Source organism: Brassica napus, chromosome A5 (genome assembly GCF_020379485.1).
Source record: "Brassica napus cultivar Da-Ae chromosome A5, Da-Ae, whole genome shotgun sequence".
In the NCBI taxonomy this organism is placed as follows: domain Eukaryota; kingdom Viridiplantae; phylum Streptophyta; class Magnoliopsida; order Brassicales; family Brassicaceae; genus Brassica; species Brassica napus.
In genome coordinates this window covers 3,378,024-3,400,723 of record NC_063438.1, presented here as the reverse complement: position 1 = coordinate 3,400,723, position 22,700 = coordinate 3,378,024, and the positions used below count along the sequence as shown (strand labels likewise).

The 22,700-nt window shown below is 35.0% G+C and overlaps 2 protein-coding genes, 1 long non-coding RNA gene, 1 other non-coding gene and 1 pseudogene across 4 annotated transcripts; 3 read left to right on the top strand and 2 right to left on the bottom strand.

Annotated features, from left to right (window-relative positions):
* Nucleotides 1-2,748: 2,748 nt before the first annotated feature.
* Nucleotides 2,749-4,746, top strand: LOC106391108 (annotated as a pseudogene).
* Nucleotides 4,747-8,058: 3,312 nt separating this feature from the next.
* On the top strand, nucleotides 8,059-9,103 carry LOC106395777. The gene is made up of 4 exons (XR_007339667.1): nucleotides 8,059-8,163; nucleotides 8,259-8,640; nucleotides 8,869-8,929; nucleotides 9,047-9,103. It is a non-coding gene; the product is annotated as an uncharacterized LOC106395777 (long non-coding RNA).
* Nucleotides 9,104-10,008: 905 nt separating this feature from the next.
* TRNAD-GUC lies at nucleotides 10,009-10,080 on the bottom strand. The gene has a single exon. It is a non-coding gene; the product is annotated as a tRNA-Asp (tRNA).
* Nucleotides 10,081-13,511: 3,431 nt separating this feature from the next.
* On the top strand, nucleotides 13,512-15,040 carry LOC125609258. Its single transcript, XM_048780482.1, has 2 exons — nucleotides 13,512-14,443; nucleotides 14,523-15,040. Exons 1-2 carry the CDS (start codon nucleotides 13,591-13,593, stop codon nucleotides 14,624-14,626), a joined length of 957 nt encoding a protein of 318 aa, XP_048636439.1. The 5' UTR covers nucleotides 13,512-13,590; the 3' UTR covers nucleotides 14,627-15,040.
* Nucleotides 15,041-19,962: 4,922 nt separating this feature from the next.
* Nucleotides 19,963-21,881, bottom strand: LOC106454673 (transcription factor MYB25-like). Its single transcript, XM_048780481.1, has 2 exons — nucleotides 21,478-21,881; nucleotides 19,963-20,873 (listed from the first exon to the last, which is right to left on the bottom strand). Exons 1-2 carry the CDS (start codon nucleotides 21,815-21,817, stop codon nucleotides 20,104-20,106), a joined length of 1,110 nt encoding a protein of 369 aa, XP_048636438.1. The 5' UTR covers nucleotides 21,818-21,881; the 3' UTR covers nucleotides 19,963-20,103.
* Nucleotides 21,882-22,700: the final 819 nt, after the last annotated feature.

Sequence of the window (22,700 nt, the reverse complement as noted above, 5' to 3'; positions counted from 1 at the left end):
GAGGATGGAGTCCCTGTTTGAATTCAACCACCGCCTACCCATCAACTACCGTCGAGCTTATGTATCAAGTCATAAAGGTCAGCCATTCTTTAGAGCCGGTTTCAACCCACCTATCAACAAAGCCAAGAACTGTCACGATGAGTCTCGTTTATATGGAAATAACATCCGTTGTTCATTCCAGCGAGTGCTCTAGAACCGGAGTTCATGGCACAGTATCAACTGCCTCACCATCTGTCTCTTCCAACAATATGTTTTCCGGCAAAGTTGAGATTCACCTAGTCTCCCGGTTTATCATAGTTGGTATAAGAGCTGATCTTGTTTGTTTAATGGACTGCATAGACAAATCTAGCTTTTCAGTGGGCTTATCATCAGTGTTGGTGTTCACCAACGATCTTCAAACCCGCTCTTCAGGGTCCCCTTTCATCGGTTGTTGTACCGACATTAGTATGTTCTTAGGAACATCAGTTTCAGGGTTTCAAGTGAAGCATGTCTACGGGTTTCTTCACCCCTTTAACACTCCTATCTCTTGTTGTAGTACTTTTCGCTTTCGTTTAGCCGTAGAATTCACTTCCGGTTGTAACCGTTTAAATCCTTTGGACATCTAATTTAATATAAGAGTTTCGTGACAAAAAAAAAAAGTTGTGAAACATTGTCGAATGAACCGAAATGATTTATAGCAACTGAATTAATTTAATAGAATAATCCATATTTATAACAAAATTCATATATTTATGATAAATCTGTATTTTCATTGTGAAAATTATAGTCGACACTTGGTTCTTACAACATTTTTCATACAATTTAAATGGATATACAATTTTTTTCCTATTGCATTTTTCTTCTCCAACAACCCACATAAACATTTATAATATAATAATAACACTATAATATAATATTCTATTTATAAACATAGTATAGTACTATAGTGTATTATAACTTTTTTTGGGCTGATTTGCTAAATAGCCAAAAAAAAGTGAAATTAGATTTTTAGAGAGAGAGAGAGTAGAGAGAGATAGGAAGAAAAAGTAGGAGAGAGAAGGTGTTTTTAGTTAGTCAGTGGATTTTGTTTTTTTTTTGTGTTTACTGGATGCAATTTCCTTTTTTTTTTCCTCTTCACTCCTCACTCCTCGTCCTCATGAATATATATAGGTTGATTGTTTATAGTTTTTAAAGTAGTTTTTGGTTTTTGATTTTCTAGAATCTATTTCTTAACCAATCATGATTTTGACAAAGTAGTTTTCCTATTTTCTAGGGAAACTAGTTTCTGATTCATTTTACCTTTTTTTACTTAGAAACCAAAATTTCTTTTTTCTTGGTTTCTCACGAGCAAAAACCACAAAAGTATTTTTTTTTATATAAGACATACACTTATCATTCTTCAAAGCCCACAAAATAAACGTAAAACAACATCACTTTTCTAAGCAATTGGAGTTATATCTTCACTACTTATAGAAATAATTAAAATTTTATAAAGATAAGTTAATTTATTAATGTTTTAATCAATATTTTGTACCATACATTTTATATAAAATTAATTAAAGTTGTATTTTACAAAAATGTCATTAATTAAAGTTGTTAACTAAAGCATAATATTTTGTCACACTTTAATTACTTCTGTGTTTTAAAATATTTTCTATTAATATTAATGTAAAATATTTTAATAAAGTTTATTTTTTGCCATTGTTTTTAAAATATAATTAATTTTTACTTTATTCATAAAATATAACTATTATTATGTATTATACCATATGTGTAGAATTATATTTGCCACAATTGTAGAAATATTGTTAATTTTTGTTAATTTTTAATTTAAATTTGTAAATATTATTTATCAATAATTATTTAATTTTAAAATTTTACACAAAATTATTGCATATAGAGTTAAATTCGACACATAGAATTAAATTTTTAAGTTTATTTTTAAAACATAATAATATTTTTTGTGTTTGCTGTTTATTTATTTTAAAATAAGCTTATGTGTGTTTTGATAAGGATATTTTATATTTACTATGTCCAGATTAAATATTTTACTATTAATAATTTTTTTCATTTTATTGCTTTAAAAGCCAAAACCAAAAACTAAAAACTAAAAACCAAAATCTAAAGTCACCATTCATGTTTTTCAAAAAACCAAAATCTACTGCAAAATCTAAAATCCAAAAACCAAAATCTAAAATCCAAAAACCAAAAACTAAAAACCAAAAACCAAAATCTAAAATCTAGAAACCACACAAACAATCATCACCATAATATTCAAACAATATAGATAAGTTAATGTTTTATTCAAAACAAAAACAGTATAGATGGATTTGAAATCATGCTAAATTTTTTTTTTTTTTTAAAAGCCTTTTATCAGGGTGTAAGTTAATTTATGTGTTACATTTTTTGGATAAATAGACGATTTTAAGCAAATCTAAAACTTATAATCGTACAAGTTTTTATCATAAAATAAATCAATTAAAAACATTTTTAACGGTAATTTTTAAAGATTTTTGTTTATATTTTCAGTTTTGATGATATACTATCATAAAATAACTAATAACTAGAAACACCAAAGATATACATAGGGAGTGGAGTGTTCAGTCTAAAAAACGGAGACTTGCTTTCTTTTTTTTAGCTTAATGGATAATGGGCCGTCACTACATTATTGGACTAGGTAACGGCCCATTATCTGTTAAAACGCTGAAGAGTCTTGTTATACAGTAGTGTCATTCTGTTGCTCCTTCCTTCCCTCCTATCTCACACACTCTCTCAATTATCTTTCCCATTAAAATAACACTGAAAAATAAATTCAAAAGGTCTTCTTGTTGTTGTTCTGTTAATGGCGACGACGGCGATTGAGTCGGCGGTTCTCGATGATATAATCCGGCGCCTCACGGAGGTCCGGTTAGCTAGACCGGGGAAGCAAGTCCAGCTCTCGGAAGCTGAGATCAAACAGCTTTGCACAACCGCTAGAGACATCTTCCTCCAGCAACCCAATTTGCTGGAGCTGGCGCCCATCAAAATCTGCGGTAATGTTTTAATCGAAAACCCAATTCGATTCTTTGGTCACCCAATTGGTTTTAGGGTTCGTAGTGTTCGAAAGTTTGAAACTTTGTGGACTATCTTTGTGGGTTCTTTGTTGAGTTGATTCTTACTGAGAAAAGGTTTGATCTTTTGTGGAGTTTCTTTTGATTAGCGCGTCTAAGCACATAAGGGTTTGTCTTGTTTACTATGTAATGGTTGTTGGATACTGTAAACAGTTAGAAAGGTTCGATTTTGCAATGCCAGATTGTTCTCATATTAATCAATAATCATTTTGTAAAATGCCTATCAGTTTCTTGAAGATTGCATTTGAGTGTGTTAATTAGTAACTATTGAATGCGTTTTTTCTTGTTTTTGTAATGATTTTTTCCTTAGGAACAGTTTGAAAACATCACGTCAACTTTATTGACTTTAGTGACTATTGACTTTATTGGAAAAATCTCAATCTCATCACGTTCTAATGTCTCAAAACCAGGTGACATACATGGGAAATACAGTGATTTGCTGAGGCTGTTTGAGTACGGTGGCTTCCCTCCTAACGCCAACTATCTCTTCCTCGGAGACTACGTGGACCGAGGCAAACAGAGTCTCGAAACCATATGTCTCTTACTAGCTTACAAGATCAAATACCCAGGCAACTTTTTTCTGTTGAGAGGAAACCACGAGTGTGCTTCTATCAACCCTATATACGGATTCTACGACGAGTGCAAAAGGAGGTTTAATGTGAGGGTGTGGAAGGTTTTCACAGACTGTTTCAATTGTCTCCCCGTTGCGGCGCTTATAGACGACAAGATACTGTGTATGCACGGTGGGCTTTCTCCGGAGCTTAACCATTTGGATGAGGTTAGAAGCTTGCCACGTCCGACTATGATTCCCGACACTGGTCTGCTCTGTCATTTGCTTTGGTCTGATCCTGGGAAAGATGTTAAAGGATGGGGATGAATGATAGAGGCGTTTCGTACACGTTTGGTCCGGACAAAGTCTCTGAGTTTCTAGAGAAACATGATTTGGATCTTGTGTGCCGTGCTCATCAGGTTAGGGTTTTGATCATGTATCTCTCTTTGATTCTACTGAGTTTGTAGTGTTAACAAGGAATGATGATGATGAGCAGGTTGTGGAAGATGGTTATGAGTTCTTTGCGGGTAGACAGCTGGTGACGGTGTTCTCAGCTCCTAACTACTGTGGAGAGTTTGATAATGCTGGTGCTATGATGAGCGTGGATGAGAACCTTATGTGCTCGTTTCAGGTTTTGAAGCCTGCGGAGAAGAAGTCTAATAAGTTCATGATGTCTACAAAGATTTGATCCTTTCATTTGAGGTCAGTTAATAGTCTGTTCTTGGTAAAGCATACCAAACAAAGTGAATGAAAGGACTCTTATCCACTGAGTTGTTCATTTCCTTATGATTTGCAGATGGGTGTGGTCTTGGTGAGAGAAATTGATTCAAAAGGTTGGAAGATTTGGCTTTAAAGTGTGTGCTTATGGTGGTGACAAGTGAGAACTCTCTTGGATATGGGGGAAAAACCATAGTCTTCTCTACTTCCCAACTTCACTTTCTGCATTTTTTTTTTTTCGTGTTCCTATCATTTTTATAAGGGGTTTTTACATGATTTTCATTTTCCTGTTGAAAGCACATAATTGGTGTGTGTACATGCATATGAACGTCTCTTACGTCCTAGGACACCAATGAAATGATGATTACATAAAAAAAAGAGTTAAGATGAGCTTTGCCTCTTTAAGTGGCGTGTGAAAATTAAAGGACATACAGCGGGACAGCATATGGAGGTCTAAAATGAATCGAATATGAGCATCTAAATTACGAAAGAATAAGTCTCAATCTCGGTTGAATCATCCAGTTTCGATGCACGAAGATTGTGTTTCCTGGCGGTTCTTAAGAGCACTTGTGATAAGCCGTGGTCGGGAAATAAAAAAAAAAACAATTTGGTTCCTCAAACTTCATCGGTCTTTAGCTTTATTCGAGCCAAAAGCTCGACTCTAAACAGTTCTGATACTTTTTAATTCGGAGAAAATTGTCATAGGCTAAGCCCAAAGTAGTTTAAGATCTCGAACCTGGAATAAAATCTTTTATAAAAATTTAGATATGAGATTTGATCTGATAATAGTGTTTTGAAATGTTTGAAATTCGAATGATCCTCCGGCCTGATATGCGTTTAAAATTCTTTTGTTAGATAAGAAGAGGAACAAGTGGTTCTTGTTAAGCTTTAAGGAAACACAAGGAATACTACCAAAGTTTTTCAATCTTTTTTTTTGTTTTATAATGTTTAGGTTATCTGTTAGTTTTGTGTTGTCTTAATTCTCTATATCCCAATATATACATTCATTGGTTCCGTTTACATATCTTAACCCTTATGTTTTTATTGCCATAATTAAACCTTTAAGGGAAAATTTGGCAGTCTGTAGAATAAAATTTACAACGGGCGTACAAATTAAATCAAGATTTTACTGGAACTCAAATCTTTAGTTCAATACAAGAATACAATAATTGGTGGCTGATCAATTTATGACATAGAATAGTCATCAAATTTGCACAATAACATGTGTTGAGAGCTTTTAGGGTTCGATCCCACATCGGCTTATCCCATCCATGAAATTCAAGAATCCAAATCATAGATAGTGAAATAGTGAAAGAAAGGTACATATGCAACTAAGCAAAGTAAACATGCAACCAAGCAAACTAAACAACCAAGGTCTAGTATTAGATTTTATTTATGAGTTAAACTCATTCACAATTTTGAATCATACCTAGAAATTTAAGAAAAGTTGAGAAATTAGGCCGGGAGAAAACAATTTTGTCATCGAAGAAAAAAGGTTTCTAAAGTAAATAATTGGAGAGAATATGAACTTATACTATAAACCATCTTTCAACAAGCCAAAAAAAGTTATGCAAAAGCATCAACACATACCCGAGTTTTAATTCTCATTACTGTAGTTACTAGGATAAATTACTATAGTAAACCCTAAAATAATTAATGTTTGAATGGATCTAAACATCTTAGCCATATGAAAGTATGAAACGTCAACTAAGCATAAGAGATCCAAACGGTATATTTGTCCAAGCTTGGGGAACAGAGAGTATTTGTAGCTAAGAGCTCCTTTAACTACCAAACTATGGCTCTCCTCAACTCAAACCGATCCTCTTTTCAAAAGGCTTCTCTCTCTCTCATCTCTAATTTCTTTTTGCTAGTTCTTTTGACTTTCTTGATGTCAATGGGGTCCATTAGTTGAGAAAGTTACAAACGGATGAATGATGATCATGATGATGGTGAACATGCATGTCATGAGAGTACCCAAAGTCGGCAAGTCCCATGAACTAGGTCACGTATCGACACACTTTTCCACATTCAATGTTTCTTTTTTTTTTGCAGCCGAATAATTCCTTGCGTGAGCAGTCTATACCATTAGCTTTCACTTTGATTTAACTTGCATTATTGTACAAATAATTCCAAGTGTTTGTTAGATACAGTTACAACCGGTTATGTGCTCTGTATCTTTGCAGGGAATGTTTTAAAATACATTGTCAAACATATAACGGATAAAAAGAACATTAGGACAAATACCAATCACACGTATTGACATTATGTTCTACCGGTCAAATTCCATTTAATAGATTCATAACAATATATTAAGCTGATTACGGATGGTGACACGGCCATCACATTAATATAACGCACTATATCATATATTCTAAGAAATATGCAATTCGTTACGATATTAAATCAATGGTTTGATTGGTTCATGCGTAAAAAAATCGTGTTCGTATTTGTGAGATAGATGTCACTGCCACTTACAGATATATCAGACTATATATTTACAACAAAGTTTCTCTGCTTTTGTTTGCAGTTATAAATGTAAAGATCAAAGAAAATGCAAATACTGGTTAAGATGTATCAGACGTTGACCAAAAGCCTTGTTATGTTTAGTTAGCCCTTGCATGAAAACATGTACACACAACAAGTGAGAGTTAAAATAGGTTTTGGCATAAGATAAGATTTTTTTTTTCGGGGCTATATTGTCTTATGGAGCATCCAAATTAACCAGGAATGTTTTTTCAATATACAGTATGTGATATTGTAGTGCTAAGGGGCACGTTAATTATGCTTACGAGTAAAGTAAGTAATACGATTATCCCTTTTTAATATTTACAGATATTGTAATCAAATATTTGTACGCTAGTCAATTTATATTCGAATCTTAAGATCTCTGATATCTTACATAATTTCTGGAACATTTTCCTTTATTGCTAGCTTCCTGTAGATCGCACAACCGAGTGATATATTCATATTATGTCCAGATCTTATTTAGCCAACGGTAGCAAAATCTAGCATAACCGAGTTCTTTTCAATAATGTAAATCAAATATTGTGTAATGTAGGTCTAATTATTTTCTACCATGCATGCATCATTGTTACGCCACCGGCTATATACACATATTTGTGTACTCAACAAGATTTAGTATCTTGCTTGCTTATAAGACGGCTAGTTACTGATTATCGATGTATAGTATTGCTCATCTTTTTATTGACTGGCGATCAATCTGTTTACTAATTAATTTCTATAGCTAATTAAAACTTTGGCTTATATTTTTATTGATTTTTTTCTCGATTAGTCGGTCCATTTCACTCATATATATTCCCAAAAATATGGGGTAATTATAAAATTAATTAAATAGCATCGTGATCACGAAAAAAAATAACGAATATATAACTAAATTGTAAAAATGGTTTCATATATCGTCAAAGGTTTTTTTGGGCTCAAAATTGATATATCGTCAAAGTTGGGAAGTGTTTAGTAGTGTATATAAATAAGCATATAAGAGAGTGAGTAGATAACATACCTCCCAACACAAACAACTTCAAAATCTTTCTGAAAGCAAACTTCTCTCGTCTCTCTCCTTTCTCCTTTGAACACATTTCCCTTAGCTACAAAGGACTAACCCTTTGACATTTAAAAAAAAACAAGTACACGACATAAAATTCCAAAGAGCAGTCAATGGACAAGAAAAAGTCAGTATCTGGTTCCTCTTCTTCATCTTTCGATCATCTTTTTGGTCCAAGAAACTCTTCCTCGTCTTCTTCATCAACAACAGGATTGTTCCAATCCATTTTCCCACCACCTGCAACGGTATGAATCATTTCATCAACATCATTCTAAAAGTGCAAATTGCATGTATGTATTGCTTTCTTATATATAAAAACTTTATTTGTTCTCAACGCAAGGGGGCTCAAGCAGACTTGGCAAATCGAAATGGAGCTGCCAAATATGAGCATCCGAATTTTGGGATTTCATGTGAGTTTATTCACTATTAGTGACTTTACTCAAGTGTTTAGGTCCTTTTGGAGTGTCATTCCTTGAGAAATTGTTTTATTTCAACTTATACTTAACTATGAGCTCAATGAAATACTACTTCACGTATTAAAAGTGAGAAATTTGATTGGGGCTACAGATGAAAGAGGAGAAATGAGGAAAAATAAGGAGAAAAAGAATTACCAAAATGAAGAAACACAACCACCATGCAACTTGAGCTCATCCATTTACTATGGGGGCCAAGAAAACTATCCTTCTTCAACACCACCACAATCAACAAACAATCCAGATGCTGTAAGTGTTTCTTTAACTACCAATATCATTGTGTTAAGTATCGGTAAAGTTAAGACTAGTACTCGGATTAGGTTTCCATCTTATGCAAGCAAAGCAATCTAACTCGAACACTTCACAGCTGTGGAGACATAATTGGATACTTGAGCTCATATAAACACGTATAACTACATTGATAGTCTATAATGTGTACTTTTAATACTCTAAACTCGCTAACTCTGAATTATCCAGTATAAGAAAAATGGAAAGGAAGGCGATTCTGAAAGTGCTTCAAGAGGAAACTGGTGGGAAGGTAAGATTACAAACATTTTGTCTATATAATTAAAGATCAACTCCATTTTTTTCATTAATATTTTTGCATATTTATCATTATAAACGACTCACCCATATAGATAATCAAAATATGCAGGCTCAGTTTATTACTAGTTATCAATTCTACCCGATGCTGCACTCTATAAAAAGGTACACGACTATATATTGAATGTCTCATGAATATTACATAGTTGTATAACCTAATGTCTTATTCTTTTCAAAATAAAATAACTATTAGTGAACTAATCGTAGTGGATAAAAAAGTATTCAACGATTTATTTTTCTTAAAAAATTTATTTATCTAAATATAATCAATGATTACATTTATAATTTGAGAAAGTTAATACCTCATCCTCCCGAGTTTTTTCACTAGTGCTATTAAGCTATATTTAATACAGTTTTCGTTATCATTTTGCAGGAACCCTAATAAGGTGAATATGGAAATTGACGTGTTGAAATACCTAACCTAGAAAAGAATATTCATATATATAAGAAGTAATGTAAAAGTATATTATATGTCTTATTATAAAAAAGAGATAAAATAATATATCGTATAATATATTATAAGATGAAATTAACGTCTATTGACTTATATAATATCAAGGGAATAGACTCGTTCTTGTTGATTCTATATGTTTCGACGAAGGCAACAAGTTAGACAAGTCTCTTTTTACTGAAATCAACGCCTATCGAAAGTCTTTTTATTGTATTTGATATGTAATCCAATATATCATCAGGTTCTTCGAATGGGATTGTATTATATCATACTACTATACTAGTAATCAAACATCTGCTGTTAAGTATAATCAAAAGCTGTTTCTTCATTTTATTTATGTGATAAAACTTTATGCCAAAAACAACAACAACAAAATAACAAAATGAACTCAGTGTGTTAAAAACTTAAAATCGTTAAGATTCGACGAGGTCTAAGTAGTTGATGGATGAGAGAACAAATGAAGCGCGGGACGAGAGTGAACACAGCCCAATGTCTATATTGTGGGCCTGTGACGAAGAAAAAAAAAATGGAAACCGCATGGAAAAAAAAAAGGCAAAAAAGAGCGCCGTTGCCGGGGATCGAACCCGGGTCACCCGCGTGACAGGCGGGAATACTTACCACTATACTACAACGACTCTTGTTTGTAAGTGAACAATTTGGTTTTGATTAAGGATGATACGAAAAGAAAACTTGATATTTTGCTTGAGCTACGTTTGCAATACAACACTATAGACTTTGTTAATAAATAATATGCATCCGAGATTTGCGGATTTGGCAAACACACCTAAAAGTTTCAATTCATTTTCAAACCAATGGGCCGAATCCAGTTTGACTAACCTATTCATGAGTCATAAACTCAATGGTATAATTTAAACTGCCAAATATGCAAATACAAAAGACGAATGCATACCGAGGAACTGAATGAAAACAAAGAGACTCTTTCGAAGATAAATGTTTTCGAGGCTTTGACCATTGACGGTTCAACCAGTGCTATTGCTATTGATAATGGCATAATGCTAAGTGCATACTTTCTATGGCGCACGTGATGAGCTCGTGAGTTAACAGTGTACACCATACATGCTAGGATGTGATAAACAGTTGGCATAGCACGTGCTAGCATTGCAAAACCGAGTGAACGAGGAAGAATCATTTCTATTGCATGTGGCCGGAGAAAATTTTGGGCCATTTCCTTTGCTTTGAGAGTTTCTAAACTCAAAGAATATAGGTTTCATCTTCTTTTTAAAAAAAATTCCTTCATATTGGTTGTTTAAGTAACTATGATTGGAGATTAACTTTAACAATTTGTATTCTTATATTAATATTTTCTGATTTTGTATATTATACTTGTTATGTTGAATACCTCTCATCTCATAGCGTTTATCTATTTTTTATTCAGTTTGGTGTATTACTAGAATAGTTAAAACTCAAAAGTTGCTTTTAATTTCCTTGGTCGTCATTAGATATAGTGGAAACCGGATCATAGAACTTGAGATCATGCCAAAGGCTGTTGCTGGTGTCATATTTCATGTGTAATTTTTTATATGTTTATTTCGAAGACCAAAGTGTTGAAATCATGTTTGCACATAAGTAACACGAATGCCTCGTTTACGTGTAAGATATACTAGTATGTAAAAAAAGCAAAGTAAAAAGATGTAGGTAACTTGAAGTTCACGAGATCCAAATGTGGGTGAACGTTGGAACAGCTAAATCCACGTCGAAGAGGACCAAACTTATGATTACAAAATGGTCAAGCTAAGATTCTCACCCTATGCAATTTCCTAAAACAACAGTACTTCTTAATTAGTGTGTCTCCCTCTCAATCTTGTTCAAAATCCATTTTGCTGGCTATATTATTCACTATTCTTACCTAACTATCTAATTTGAAACTTGGTAGAAATTTGAGTTTAATTTTCTTCACATAAAAAGTCGATAATATTAACTAATTATTTAGTTCGATTTCAAATTTTGAATTCAGTTTAATTTAGTTTGGTTCTTTTGATTTTGAATAAATTGTTCATTTTTTTGATAACTCAAATGATGATTTATTTTATTTCATCCCTTTTTGTAAAAATCCAAATCTCATGAGATTATTGTGATTTTCTTATTAGTACAGTAGTACTTATTATGACATACTTATGAGAGAAAGAGACTTCACATTTGAAATGGACGGATGATATCTTTCTGTCACAATATCCTTATAGGCTTTCGGCGGGAAATTCGAAATGACATTTGCAGATTTCTTTGTTTTTCCTTTTGCTCTTGTTTAGTCCACTCCACTTATTATCTCTTGAAAAAAAATAAAAATCGCATCTCACTTATCACTTGATTCAAATTCGGATAAGGTAAATTTCCCCCAGGCCCCAACCATTCAATCTGCCTCTTGTTAGTTTATTTTACTTTTACTAAAGAATATTTAATTTTTTTTTAATAATGTTCTTGTGGAATGAAGGCAGAGAGAAAGACAGCTTCCTGTAAAGCATATGCTGGCAGACACAACCCACCACCTTCAGTTGCCTCCCCTCACGCGCCCTTCCTCTCGTGTGTATTTCCCCTCCCCTAATCTCTGCTCATTGCCCATAATTACATGTTTTTATTAAGCCAAATCCCGTCGTAAATTACGGAATAAAAATGGATTCCACCTCATTCTATGTTGTTGTTATGACAATATCAGCAGCTTTAACAATGGGTTTTACACATTATTAATTATAAACATTATTGTTGTGGGTGCTCTTAGTTTATGATAGTAGTAGTATAGTAATTCCAAGTCGACATCTGAGAGTGGAGTCCGGAGACAAGAGAAGCAAACTAGGGGCACAAAACAGTATCTAGTTTAATATTGAAACTTTTGAGTTTCTTTGGTTTTAAATTAATAAAAAATGCTGTTTATGTTTTCTTGCTTCAGTCTAATATATTCCAAATAAAGAAGAGGATGGATGAAGAAGATCTGTTCCCGCTCTTTTGACTTAACGGTGCTGTCTTTTTCGGCAGGTAAGAGCTGGTCCCCACCACCATTTCCCACTTCTCTCCGCCCTAAATGGCGGGAAACATGTACATTATCCAATCCAGTTTATACAACCGTTTCGTGTCCGTCGTTATATGACGGCTTGTTTTCTGAGACAGTTCGATTAAGCAGCCGTTAAGTTTAACGGAGGAGGGAACTGTAGATGGATCATGACAGTTTACAAACCCGACGGAGAAGGAGGGAGAGAGTGACGGATGACTGATTTAAATCTGCCGTATCTGCTGAAATGCCACGTCAGCTATAAATTCAAAGTTCCTGAGTGGTCACGAGATTTCTATGAAACCTATATTTAAAAAATTTATTTTTAAAGAGAAAAACCTACAAAATAGGGGTCTTCAATGGTTACCTGAAAAAACCGAACAGTCACAGAATCTTTAGTTTTAAACCCTTGGGACTTCATAACGTATCGGTTCCCGGTATTTTAATTGCAATTAACGTAATTATTTACGGTGAATTTTATTACTAAAATGAGTGTAATCATGCAATCAGTAAATGTAATTAGAAGAGGAGGAAAAAAAGTAAAGTGCAAATGATGAGAAGGACTTGCATGAGGAAAAGAGAAAGAAGGCGTAGTTATGAAGTGTTTGTTCTATGCTTTTAATTAGCCCATACAATAGTACTATTGTTTTTCTATATTAACAGATTCTAAGTACAAAAGACTGAGATTTTATTTAGAACCTAGTAATTAAAAGATTATAAGACCCTGATAAGCTGTAAATTAACAACTTGATTGGGATTAAGTGGGTTCCACCTGTATTTCTCATGCCCCCGTACATATTCCATTACTTTAATATCTTGATCTATAGTAAGAAATATAGTAAAAAGTTTTTTTTTGTAAACAATTTCAAATATATTGTCCAAGTTTCCAGCCTCTAAATAGAATTTTTTTTTGATCAAGACCAAGGGACATAGTTTTGAATTTCGTCCATCACGCATTAATTACGGATAATTAAAAATCATTATTAAAGAAAAATAAAAAAATAAAAAAATAATGAGAGATAGTTAAAGTGCTTTTGAGCTGTCTCAAAGAAACCTTAATAAAAGCAACCCTGTCTTCAACATTCTCCCATCTCCCCCTCCTCACTCGACCACACCACTCTCTCTCTCTTATCTAATCTTCGCCATGTCTAGACTCCCTCCTCCTCCTCTACTCTCAGTCAACCTCCCTCTCATAGAGAAAACAACCGACTCCGAGTTAACCCCGACTCGACTCAGTTTCCCCAACGAGTTCCCTTACGAGTTCGACTCTCCAGCGTTCTCCCCTGGCTTCACCTCCCCAGGGAACTCCACCGAGACGGAAGACGAGAGCAGCGACGACGAAGAAGACTTCCTCGCCGGGCTGACTCGCCGACTCGCTCCCTCCACTCACCGCCTCCCTCCTCCCTCCTTCAAGTCCGAGGAGAAACGTCAGGTGGCAGCAACTTCGCCACTTCTCCCACCGTCGCATGCGCATACGACGTCATTTAGGAGGGACAATGCGTGGGAGGTGATCTCTGCTGCTGCTGGAGAAGTCGCTAGGCTCAAACTCGGAAGCTACGAGCCTCACCTTCCCCGTGAAAGCCCAAGTCTCACTCTTCGCCGCCAAAACGCTGCGTTTCAAACCGAACGTTATCTTCAGCAGCAGCGTCTTCTTGACCAGATGTGGCTCTGTTCTCAGGCAGGAACCAAGTCCTCCGAGAATCTTTTCCCGAAGAGGGCATTGAACGAGGACATCGCGTTTCAGAACATGAGACGTAATGCTTCGTCCAACGCCGCCACGTGGATACCTCAACACGCTGTAGCTCCCGTGAAGCGTCCTTCTGCCGGCACCGGAGTTTTTCTTCCCCGGCGATACCCAACAGCCTCTTCAGAGCCTATCAAGAAGTCAGTACCAGTCAACAGAAGTGTTATGTCGCAGTCGAGAGTCTGTCCTCCGCAGACTCTGAGCTTTGATGAGTTCACAAACGTTGGGTCAAGACTCAGCCAGTTCGATTACGGTAATGATTCTAATTAGAAACTGTTTAATTAGACTCTTGAGTTAATATCTAACTGTTTTGTTTTTAATGATTTGAGCAGAGTGTATGTTAGCAAGAAGTACACTACTCGCGCGTCAGGGAAATTACAGAGCAGTTGGTTGTCTGAACCAAGAAAGACGTCTTCCTCAAGACTGGATGTATTGAAACAGTTGTGTTCTGTATGAGAATGTTGGAAGAATCAAAAGGAGCGTAGCTAGGAGTTGTGTGTTTAGGTTATAAACTGAGATTGTTATGTTATGATTAGTAATAAGGATGATAATTAGAATAAAGGTTGGGATATTACAAGTTTGTTACATTTTATATTATATATTTTTAGTAACAAAGACAGCTCTCTATGATATTTTTTGTTGACCTTGTGAGGGTTTAAGGGAGTTGGGTGGTGTCGGAGTACTATTATTATTTTTTCACTTTGGTTGACAATGGAAAGTTCAAATTGTGTTTGGGTGGGGGGCCTCTTGGTTTTGTACTAATTTTAATAGTTCTCCTATATTTGGAGGATTTTAATGTTGTAATAAAATTGTTTTGTTTGTCTAATAAAACTATTATGAAGCAGCTAAATGTAATTTCTTCCCTTTTATTATGAAGTACTTTGATTTTTGTACTTACCAAATGTGACTAGAGCTTAGGATTCTTATCTTTGTTTGAAAATTCAAAAGTAAAAGAAAGATGAAACAGCAGTTTGCAATTTCAATGAAGTGGTTACTGTATGTACTTCGATTATTGGGCACAGCAAATCAAATGGGTAGATACGTATTGAAACAATAAAATAAAGAAGCATGATGACATGGAAACATGGCAAAAGAAAAAGAAGATCTTGAAAGAAAAAAGAAGAAGAGGGGTTGCGTAGGCGTGAAGCAGTGGTCAAATATGCAGACTTTGAAATGTATGAACACACCTTTTTATTGTCCTCTCTGTAAATGAAAATCAGATCTATTATCTACTATATATATGTGTGATGTAGATTGTATGTCCTCTAATTTATACTTTAAAACTTTCCATTGTTAACATAAACTTTGCCGTCGGGCCCACATATTCTAGTTAGTACAAGTTTCACTTCTTACATATTTCATGATTTATCAGTAGTTGGAGATAATTTAGATACTTAGTAAAGCTGATGTTACGATCATAATATGAATGGGATCAATCAATAGACTTTGGATCCAAATAATAATATCATGTTAGCCAGAAGAAGGCAAAAGTTAACAGCTTTATAAATATGTCCATCTATATAGTATGTTAAGATTCCATCTCATCCTGTTATGGGAATTATTTTGTGTTTATACTTAATCGATAACTTTTACAACAATAGAAGGAGACTTATGAACAAATAATAGACACATGGTTTAGACCTAACCAATATCATAGTTAATAACGATAATAAACCAAATTATAATATCCACCCTTTGAAAATGATTTTGAAAAATTATTTTTTGCCATGTTAATGTTTTGGGTCCTTTAGAGAGAGAGAACAGAGAGAGAAGTTAGATCTGCTTTGGGTTCCGGCGGTCGGTCGGCGCGTGAGCGTCCGTGCCGGCGCCGGAGTCCTTTTTAGTTAGTCAGAGTGGTTCCCTTTCGTCCTTTCTTCGCCGTCCTGGTAACGTTCGCTTTGTCCGAGCTCTGATACCGGCTCCTTCTTTAACGGTGGGACGCTGTTGGAGTAACGACGCGTTTGTTGGGAGGTCCTCGGTGGAGAGAGAGAGCGGTTTACATATTCAGAGGTGGTGTTTTTCCGGGAGGTGGAGGCTTCCGCAGATCCACCGTCGCCGGCTCTAGCTTCCGGGAAGGGAGTCTCCGTTAGATTCGCCTTCGCCGGCTTCTGGTTACGGAGAGCGGAGGCTAGCAAAGCTCCGCGCTGCCGCTTAGGAACCCGGGTTTCTTTGGGTAAAGGTTTTTTTAGGTTCGATTTGTATCAAGTCTGGTGTGGTTGTCGTCAAAGGTGAGGTTGGGTCACTGTGGTTGAGAACCTGGTAGAAGATGAAGCTCTCCGGCGAGGTGACGACTCTCAAGGAAAGAAAGAGAGGGTTCCTCGTTCGCGTGTCTAGGGTTTGAAGTATGTAAAGTCGGAGGAGATCTCGAGATTCGATGGATCCCTCAGGCGTGATGACATGGCGGTGAAGAGAGGCTATGGGTTCGTTGGAGGCTTACCGGTTTCTGAGCTCCGACGAACGAGGATGACGATGGTGTTTATTCCGGCGGCTTTCTGGCGGAGCGGTCAAGTTGAGGCGGTGACGCCGCGTGACGCGTGAAAGGTGCAGATCCCTACACGTGGCGAGCCAGTCTCCTCGACGCGCTGGCGGTCGGGGTCGTGCGGTTTCTAAGTTGGGCCGAGGGCCCGTTTAATCCTTGCCTTTTGCCCGTTCTCTTTTGGGCTTGTAATAGTTTTTTATGTAAGCGGGCTTCTGCCATTGTCTGGGCATGGCCCATTTATTTAATATAAAAAAAAAAAAACTTTGACGGAAAAAAAAAAAAAAAAATGATTTTGAACATAATTTAAAAGAAAATCTTTTGAGTCTACATCTACTAATGAATCATTAGTATTATATTTTGAGAGCGTTGATTGTTGCACACATTCCGCAATTTCGCATAAAGCCAAGAGCAATCACACTTCTTGTTCAACAATGAACCAACCATAATGCTTTATGTGCTACGGCGGTTCAACTCTTACTCTTAAAGATGGAGTCGGGAAAGATACAAAAGAAGTGAAGCCACAAAAAAGGCAAAAGAGTGAAACACATGTGTTTGGTCTGGAATGTGTGAATCCACGCAGCTTTCTCATTTGACTTGGTCAAACTTTGAATTTAATGTTAATACAATTTACTATGTTCTATTTTATATAGTTTGTTCTTTGTTGTTTGGTTCTCTGATTTTTTATATACAAGATGCATGCTGTTACTTTTCAAATAATGATGTTACAACACTTACATTAACCGTATTATCAGATTATTTTCATTACGTGTTGTATATTCAGTCGAATCCGCATGTTTTTTTTATATTTTTAGTATAGAATACTGAATACTATATCATAGTTAACTTTTAATGCAAAATCATTCCCAAACAAATTGTAAGCACGCATACACCAGTATCGGCGATGTATGATTAGGAGTGCAGATTTCGACCTAACTGAATTATTCAATCAAAATCATAGAAAGTTATATTTATGATATTTAAAACATTATCCTGTAATATATATTTATCATATTAACAGTGTTGTATACTTGTTTGTTAGTATAATGCTACTTATAATTTATACTCATTTGCATATTCAGTTTCAAAGAACTGATACATTAAAACATACCATAAATCTCTCTAAACTGAGACCAAGCAAACAAACTAATTCAATACTACACGGTTCACCATTTAATTTTCATCTTAGCTTAGGGCATCTCCATCCCCACTCTATTTTTTTTTCTAAAATGGAGTAAAAGTGAATATGAAGTAAGGAATGCTCAAACCCAACTCCATATCTCACTCCATAATGAAATTTACTCCATAAATGGAGTAATCTATTTTTTGTTTGTTCATCACTCCATTATGGAGTGAGAAATAGAGTAGGGTTGGATCAATTTTATTTCATTTTCACTTTTACTCCATTTTGGAGAAAAAAATGGAGTTTTACATTGGAGATGCTTTTACTGGGTTGCCATTTTTTGAACCAACCAAACATATAAACAGTAGTGCAGTAGTGAAAATAGCCACTCCTACGAGTCTATGCCGGTGGAAGCTTATTATTATGTTTTGGTAGGTCTTCGTTGTTGATATTTTTTGAAAATATAATTATTATTTAGCCTTTATGTCTCTCAGAGGACGACAAAGCGTCCATATATATGGTAGCAGTGTGAGTAAAGCAAAAGCCACAATCAATCTTTGTTATCTGATTCATCGGATGCTTTGTACTCATTTCTACGCAATTGGATTATGTTTTGTTCATTTGTTTTATTTTATGTTGAATGGGCTATGTTGTGTTGTAAAGTAGTACAGTGGCGGATCCAGAACTATTATCAATCGGGGGCACTTTAATAACTTAACTCTTTTAAATATAAAAAATTTCATAACAAAAAGTATCTTACAAATTTATTCTACGAGAATAAAAATCATCCTCAGAATTGTCAGATGTAGATACAAATTTTCTTTTAGGCTTGAAATATTTTTTCATTGAAATTTTGTCTCTGAAAAAAAAAAATTAGCACAATACTATAATTTTTATGTTCTCACGATTTCCTATTACTTAAGTCACATAAATCAAAATTTTCATTGAGTTTTACCTTTTAGCTTCTCTGTTGAATACTCTTTTTGTTTGCCTGTGTTATACTTTTGTGATTAGGAAAAATCTAGTCGGTAAAAATTAAAAGAAAGAAGACGATGAAAAGTTGAAAACGTTAGTGTCGTTTACTAGATTAAAATTAAAAACTTCCATTATTAATTTTTTTTAGTTTTAGATTGGGCTTTGTAAAACTAAACTTATCTTTCTTTTTATATGGGCTAGATTAGATTTAGTGACATATAATAAATGTGTTCTAGATTTCTTACTTCTCCTGCAAGTTTATATATGCATAACTATATATTATAATACAAATTTTTTTTTTAAAGTAGTAGGGGGCACGTGCCCCCGTAGTCAACAACGTCCGTCCGCCCCTGAAGTAGTATATAGTTGTAGACTTGTTTCGATGCAAACTAAAGAAATATAGGAGAGTATACAACACATGAATCCTTAGTAATTAACTAAACCAATTCTTATAACTGCTCAGATGCTATTAGCTGAAATGGAAAATTACTATAGACAATTTGTACAAGTTACAAGATATAAATAATCTTTCAAACTAACTTAATATTACATAGTACTGATTTTAGGTCTTCTTCGACCCAAAAAACCATGCTATTAATTTTTGTGTTGATACTGTAAATGATTGATTATTAGATTTTACATCAAAAATAATGAAAGTATTCTTGATTATTTTCTAATCAGACAATGAATTATATGTTAAATAATTATTTTAAAACCCAACAAAATATACTTTTAGTTTTTCTTTTTTTTTTTTATTAGAAAAATTTAAGTATATACGTTTTTAGCCATACAAAATATAAACTGTTGTCCCTATTATTTTATCTACACATACTTGTTTTAATAAATTAATGTACGATTGTATTTCTGTTCAGATAAGTGAATATATACACCTTCTTTGTCAAAAAATTGAATATATACACCTTAATAAATCTGAATATTAAGTTACAAAATAAATCTGAATATTTCAAATTGTGAATACCATTGAACAATGAAATATTCAGATTAAGGTATAAATGACGAGGCCCTTCTACGTGGGCTTTCGAATGTCCAAACTCCCTCCATATTTCGGCTGGGTTTCGACCCGTTATGACTTGTAAGAAACATTCAAGAAGTCAAAACACAAAGGCTCTTCATTTTCCCAATAAAGATACCCAATTCAATTGCAAGGGCCAAGGAGATGACTTAACTGTATGGAAAGGAACATAGAAATCATGCACTTTGTCATCAAAATATAACACTAACACTGCATCGCGCGAAGTTTTTACTCGTAAAATTTCGATATTCTACGATCAGATACAAGAGAGAAATATATAAAACGAAATGGTTTTTTCTCTAAAAGTTAGATTAAAGCCCTTAAATCTTGCCTCAGCATCTGACTTGGCATACCATTGTTCACCATCCCAGTAAACTTCCCTCTAGCTCGAGCATGTTCAAAATGAAAACGACTATCTGCATTCAACCTCTGTCCCACTTCTCTTGCGTAGCTATTGTTAAGTCCACTCCTTATCCACGCAATATTGTTCAGATCGGTTGCAATAGAAACCAACTCTTGGTCTAAACCCACAGAAGAAGTCTCCTCATAATCCACAAACTCCGGTCCCAGCACCGACGACAACAGTCTTTTCTCTGGTTGTTGGTTACAGCAACCGTGACCGCACCTCGAAGGGACGTTAGGTTGATAACAAAGAGACTGAAGAAACTGACCACCCAACGAGCCGGGTCTCGCTGCTTGAACCAAAGGTCCCTCACACGGAGCTACACGCTGGTTCATGTACCCAGGCTTATAGACACTGAAAGCACCGAGTCTCGCCACAGGGCGATAAACACCAGGCTTCCCTTCCCGAGGCTTGCTTGCTACATCCTCCATTTTAACATCAGTTGATACCGAGGGAGGGTGATGATTGGTTTCTTCTTTGCGGGACGATGATGCATTCACGGTATTAGAGATGGAGTGATGATTGTTCCAGAGATCAGCGTGTTTACGCTTAAGCGCAGAGTTCCAGTGGTTCTTGATGGCGTTGTCTGTTCTACCGGGTAAGAGCTTTGCAATCACAGACCATTTGTTTCCATGAACCGCGTGTGCTGACATTAACAGATTCTCCTCCTCATCTTCAATCAATCAGATAGTTAAATCATTAGAGAATCATAGCATCAACAGTTTGATCCAAGCAGTGCCGTCTTAAAAAAAAATTAATGACCTTAGACGAAATATAAAATAAAAACCTTTTTTATAAGATTTTTCTCAACTTTTATTTATTCCATTTCCTTGAATTAAAGCAAAAAAAAATTGTGGTATTCAAAGAAAAAATATATTAAAAAAAAGGTTTTTGTGTGTAAATTAGATTTTGTTAGACCATCTACAATGCAACACTAAAATTTACTCTATATTTCACTCTAAAATAGAATAACTCTATTATAGAGTTGGATTTGCTCCAGTGATTCACTCTATAATAGAGTTACTATATATAATAGACTCTATTATAGAGTTGGATTTGTTCCAGTGGTTCAGTCTATAATAGAGTTACTATATATAATAGAGTGGAATATAGAGTGGAATAAATGCCCTAAATCAATCTGATTCAACAATACTCAAGATACAATCAATTTAGATAAGGCTATATAGCTCAAAACCTAAACCGGCACGATTGCACCACGTTAACCGGAATCTGGAATCAAGAGATGATCGAGTCGAGGAGAAGAGTTTATAGCTTACCAGTGAACGGTTTGCGTTTGAGGCAAGGATCGAGCTGATTGCACCACCTTAACCGGCACGATTTCCCAGACCGGCCTGGGATTCCGCGAGCTATCAGAGTCCAGTTCCTCGGCCCCAGCTTGTTCACGAGCCTCGTCAGCACCGCGTCCTGCTCCGTCGACCAAGGTCCTTTCGCTTTGCTCCTTCCTCCGCCGCCGTTGCTGCCGTTTGAGTCGCCTCCTACTTCTCGTACCGCCGCGAGCTCGAAGTCAACTGCGGCGTTGATTGCGTCCTCCGAGGAGTCATAGAAAGGCGTGGATGGAGTCGCCGGCGGCGTCTGGTTAACGGTTTCGGAGTTCATCGGAAGCTAAACAGAATTTTATTTTTTTGTTTTGTTCGTCGGAAAATGAAAATTGAAATTTCAAAAAAAAAAAAGAAGAGAGGTGTACCTGCCTAAGACCATCTCCAATGCTACACTATAATTTTCTATGTATTTCACTCTAAAATATAGTAACTCTATTATAGAGTTGGATTTGCTCCAATGGTTCACTCTATATTTGGAGTAAAAAAACAAGAATACTCTATATTTCACTCTATTATAGAGTAACTATATTATAGAGTGAACTATTGGAGCAAATTCAACTCTATAATAGAGTTACTCTATTTTAGTGTAAATTATAGAGGAAAAAATAGAGTCCCCTTGGAGATGCTCTAACTGCAAAGGTGACTGAGTGGGGTTCGTTTTTCGTCATTGGAATTGATGGTCTTACCCTTCTCGCTAATAACTTTTTTCACCCTCCCCTTTAAATTTTTACGAAGTAACCGCAGGATATATTAGAGTACATCAGTTAATCAATTGAAATATATTGGGTTGAGTTTCCATCGTTTTGAGATATCCAATCTAACTATTTTTTATGTTTATATATTCCGTAACTTTTTGAGAATCTTGTGATTAGATATCATTGATAAAGTTGCTCTAACAGACTCTATTTTTTATTTTAACTTGTGCAAACAATTCTACAACATATATATATTTGATCTAAAAGTGGTAAGTTTTTACATAAAAAAGTTAGGTTTTTGTTGGTTATTCTGATTTGGTTATTCAAACCATTTTTTTTTTTTGATAAACTATTCAAACCATTTTGGTAGTATAATAACCATTTGAGGTAAGGAAACTTTTGTATGTGTCCCCGAGTAAGAGGATAATAAATTTATGGGAGATTGATTGGTAATAGGGGTATTTA